The sequence below is a fragment of the Penaeus vannamei genome, chromosome 42 (assembly GCF_042767895.1).
Source record: "Penaeus vannamei isolate JL-2024 chromosome 42, ASM4276789v1, whole genome shotgun sequence".
Lineage (NCBI taxonomy): Eukaryota > Metazoa > Arthropoda > Malacostraca > Decapoda > Penaeidae > Penaeus > Penaeus vannamei.
The window spans coordinates 5,688,163-5,693,162 of NC_091590.1; the positions used below are offsets into that span (position 1 = coordinate 5,688,163).

The 5,000-nt window shown below is 47.3% G+C and overlaps 1 protein-coding gene across 1 annotated transcript in view; it reads right to left on the reverse strand.

Moving 5' to 3' along the window:
- Positions 1 to 1,084: 1,084 nt before the first annotated feature.
- LOC138860580 (sulfotransferase 1E1-like) overlaps positions 1,085 to 5,000 on the reverse strand; it is a 14,334-nt gene continuing 10,418 nt past the window's right edge. The window contains exons 5-6 of the mRNA XM_070118348.1: positions 3,832 to 4,124; positions 1,085 to 1,435 (exon numbers count right to left, since the gene is read on the reverse strand). Coding sequence (XP_069974449.1) covers positions 1,234 to 1,435; positions 3,832 to 4,124 — 495 coding nt within the window. The 3' untranslated portion in view covers positions 1,085 to 1,233. The remainder of the gene's footprint in view (positions 1,436 to 3,831; positions 4,125 to 5,000) is intronic.

Consider the following 5,000-nt stretch of genomic DNA (forward strand, 5'->3'; position numbering starts at 1 on the left):
ACACCATCAGCACCTAACTGGTAACATATAAATGGCTATAGTGACAATGTTTATTGGCATATCGAGGGTGTCTCAGCTCCCCAGTTTATATAAAAGTCAGAGGTAGGATTGATGAAAACTTACTTGTTTTCTCTTACGGTAAAATTCAAAGAAAACCGGCGATGGCTTAAAGGGGTAACTTTTTTGTACAGAGAATATTTCTCTCTCACACACTCACACTCACACTCACACTCACACTTACACTTACACTTACACTTACACTTACACTTACACTTACACTTACACTTACACTTACACTTACACTTACACTTACACTTACACTTACACTTACACTTACACTTACACTTACACTTACACTTACACTTACACTTACACTTACACTCACACTCACACTCACACTCACACTCACACTCACACTCACACTCACACTTACACTTACACTTACACTTACACTTACACTTACACTTACACTTACACTTACACTTACACTTACACTTACACTTACACTTACACTTACACTTACACTCACACTCACACTCACACTCACACTCACACTCACACTTACACTTACACTTACACTTACACTTACACTTACACTTACACTTACACTTACACTTACACTCACACTCACACTCACACTTATACACTCACACTCACACTTACACTCACAATTCCTATCACACTCACACTTACATTCACACTTACACTTACACTTACACTCACACTTATACTCACACTCACACTCACACTCACACTCACACTCACACTTACACTTACACTTACACTCACACTCACACTCACACTCACACTCACACTCACACTCACACTTACACTCACACTCACACTTACACTTACACTTACACTTACACTTACACTCACACTCACACACAGATATATATATATATATACATATATATATATATACATATATATATATATATATATATATATATATATATATATATATATAGGGAGGAAAAGAGGATGATCAAGTGAGGGAGAGTCAACAAGCTTCTGCATATTCAAAAAATCTTTTACTCTTCCAGAATTACTTTCAAACTTTTTGTCTGTATTTGTCTTTAAAAAAAAAATAATGAAAAAATATATTACTTTCAAGTGAATTCCTTTCAATTTGTTGTTGGTTTGTTCTATATTTGACACATTTTGTACCTCTGGCAGTTACGAGTTACTTTCCAACCTCTCCAAAGAAAAAGACTACAACACCTCCCTCCTCTACTTGTATCTGAAGGTGAAGTCGATGCCCTCCGAGTTCTCCTGGATCCAGCGATCGATCTTGGCGTCCATCTCCGGGGTCGCTATGTTGGCCCAGTCCCCGATCTGTCCCTTCCGGCAATGGTTGCCCTCGAAGTTCAGGAGATTCGTCCTCATGTTGGGGTTGCTCTTCATGCGGTCGAATTTGGCATAGTCCGCCACCCTGGGGGATGGGTAGTCGTGAGGGTGGTTGGTGGTGGGGTTGGTGGTAGTGGGGGGGGGGGGGGGGTGGAGGTGGAAGGGGTGAGGGTGGTGGTGGGGGTGGAAGGGGTGGGGGTGAGGGTGGAAGGGGTGGGGTTGAGGGTGGAGGGGTGGGGGTGGTGATGGGGTTGGTGGAGTGGTGTGGGGGTCATGGTGGTGGGGGTGGTGATGGGGTTGGTGGAGTGGTGGGGGGGTCATGGTGGTGGGGGTGGTGATGGGGTTGGTGGAGTGGTGGGGGTGGTGATGGGGTTGGTGGAGTGATGGGGGTGGTGATGGGGTTGGTGGAGTGGTGGGGAGGTCATGGTGGTGGGGGTGGTAGGGGTAATGATGGTGATGGTGGTGATGATGATGGTAGGGGTAATGATGGTGATGGTGGTGATGATGATAGTAGTGGTGGTGGTGGTGATGATAGTGATGGTGGTGGTGGTGATGATAGTGGTGGTGGTGGTGATGATGATAGTAGTGGTGGTGGTGGTGGTGATGATAGTAGTGGTGGTGGTGGCGATGATGATAGTAGTGGTGGTGGTGGTGATGATAGTAGTGGTGGTGGTGGCGATGATGATAGTAGTGGTGGTGGTGGTGATGATAGTAGTGGTGGTGGTGGTGGTGATGATAGTAGTGGTGGTGGTGGCGATGATGATAGTAGTGGTGGTGGTGGTGATGATAGTAGTGGCGGTGGTGGCGATGATGATAGTAGTGGTGCTGGTGGTGATGATAGTAGTGGTGGTGGTGGTGATGATAGTAGTGGTGGTGGTGGTGATGATGATAGTTGTGGTGGTGGTGATGATGATAGTAGTGGTGGTAATGATAGTAGTGGTAGTGGTGGTGATGATGATAGTAGTGGTGGTGGTGGCGATGATGATAGTAGTGGTGGTGGTGGTGATGATAGTAGTGGTGGTGGTGGTGATGATAGTAGTGGTGGTGGTGGTGATGATGATAGTAGTGGTGGTGGCGGTGATGATAGTAGTGGTGGTGGTGGTGATGATAGTAGTGGTGGTGGTGGTGATGATAGCAGTGGTGGTGGTGGTGATGATGATAGTAGTGGTGGTGGTGGCGATGATGATAGTAGTGGTGGTGGTGGTGGGGATGATAGTAGTGGTGGTGGTGGTGATGATAGCAGTGGTGGTGGTGTTGATGATGATAGTAGTGGTGGTGGTGGTGGTGGCGATAATGATAGTAGTGGTGGTGTTGGTGGTGATGATAGTAGTGGTGGTGGTGGTGATGATGATAGCAGTGGTGGTGGTGACGATGATGATAGTAGTGGTGGTGGTGGCGATGATGATAGTAGTGGTGGTGGTGGTGATGATAGCAGTGGTGGTGGTGGTGATGATGATAGCAGTGGTGGTGGTGGCGATGATGATAGTAGTGGTGGTGGTGGTGGTGATGATAGTAGTGGTGGTGGTGGTGATGATAGCAGTGGTGGTGGTGGTGATGATGATAGTAGTGGTGGTGGTGGCGATGATGATAGTAGTGGTGGTGGTGGTGGTGGTGATGATAGTAGTGGTGGTGGTGGTGATGATAGCAGTGGTGGTGGTGGTGATGATGATAGTAGTGGTGGTGGTGGCGATGATGATAGTAGTGGTGGTGGTGGTGGTGATGATAGTAGTGGTGGTGGTGGTGGTGCTAGCAGTGGTGGTGGTGGTGATGATGATAGTAGTGGTGGTGGGGGGGATGATGATAGTAGTGGTGGTGGTGGTGGTGATGATAGTAGTGGTGGTGGTGGTGATGATAATAGCAGTGGTGGTGGTGGCGATGATGATAGTAGTGGTGGTGGTGGCAATGATGATAGTAGTGGTGGTGGTGATGATGATAGCAGTGGTGGTGGTGGTGATGATGATAGTAGTGGTGGTGGTGGCGATGATGATAGTAGTGGTGGTGGTGGTGGTGATGATAGTAGTGGTGGTGGTGGTGATGATGATAGCAGTGGTGGTGGTGGCGATGATGATAGTAGTGGTGGTGGTGGTGATGATGATAGCAGTGGTGGTGGTGGCGATGATGATAGTAGTGGTGGTGGTGGTGGTGGTGGTGATGATAGTGATGATGGTAGGGATGTTGGGGGTAGTGACGGTGACGGTGATGGTGATAATGATGATATCACTGAAAATACCCTAATAGAGATAAATATTCCTTTACTGTTATCCATCTTCAATAGGAAGTAATGAAACATTTTTTTAACAATCACAGAAGAGTGAGTAAGCGAACCAAAATCACAGGCATGAGCATTTATCCGGGAAATTAGTCCAAAAAAATATCAAAATCATAAAACGAACCACAGACAAGAACATTTTTCCGGAAAGTTATTAACAAAAATGATAAAACCATAAAAGGAAGAACAGAGAAGCCCATCATAAGACTCACTTCAACAGCGTGTCATCGTCGATCTCCAGACCCAAAAACGAGCTAAGTTTCCTCAGCTCCTCCAGTATGTTGGTCTTCAGGTCCTCATAGAACAGCATGTGGAAGTTGGGGTTGTCCTTCTGCTGCCTCGCCTGGCGGATGTGGTCCCAGTATGGCCCGTAGAAGAGGTGGCCGTCCATGAAGGCATCCAAAAAGTCATCGAAAGTGCCCGTGAAGAATCGTTCTCCCAGTTGTTTGCCGAAGTGGTAGAAGGAGACGCACACGTCCTTCGGGTTGCGGGCCACGTACACCACCTGAGGAAGTTCGAGTAAAATGAGAGGATATGGAGGGGTGACGTGCATAGCTTCTTAGATCAAGATTTTTTCGTTATTGATAAGTTATTGGTGAATATGGTGTGTATTTAACGATCAAACAATAAGGTTGATGCTGAGGAGGGTGGGTTGCTGCACCCGCCCTCTGTTTCCAGCTCTAAGACCCTGTTCAGACAAGCGACTGCTAGAAGCGCGACTGTCAGGTCAATGGAAGTGAAGAGCCACTAGTGTGTTCGCTCCTATTCACTTCCATTGACCTGGAAGTCGCGCTTCTAGCAGTCGCGCCACTAAAGTCGCTCGTTTGGAAAGGGCCTAAGGGTCTTCCTTGGCAAGCCACCAGGTAGGGACACGGTCTGTCACTACCTCATCAGGGCAGATTTGATTGATTTGCCTAAACTACGACGTCCTTGGCCATCACACGGTTTTTTTTTTTTTCTATCGAGGGTTGTTTGTAGAGGAGACAGCCAGTTGGGCAGGGCCATCCTCTGGGAGCAAGACCAAGTGCCTATTTATCCTGATCGGATAGTCCTGAATTGTGCAAGAATGAGAACAGTCTCATCTGCCGTCTATCCCCGTGCCCCGATGCGGGGACCTGAATCTAAGAATCTTCCAGTATGATTCACAGAGTGATGCAAACTGCAGGCAGCTCATGGCCGAGCTCACACTGGCTCTCAACCGGGACTCAAAGAACAGGGAAGCAGTCGACTGTGGATTTGCCACAGTGAATCCAGACTGCCTTGTCTTTGATGCCTTAGTAGCTGGTCTGGCATCTCAACCCGAAACAGCTGCTCAAGACAGCCAAACAATCATGCACCTTAAAATTATCTGGGATGATCTATCTATAGGGCGAAGTGCAGA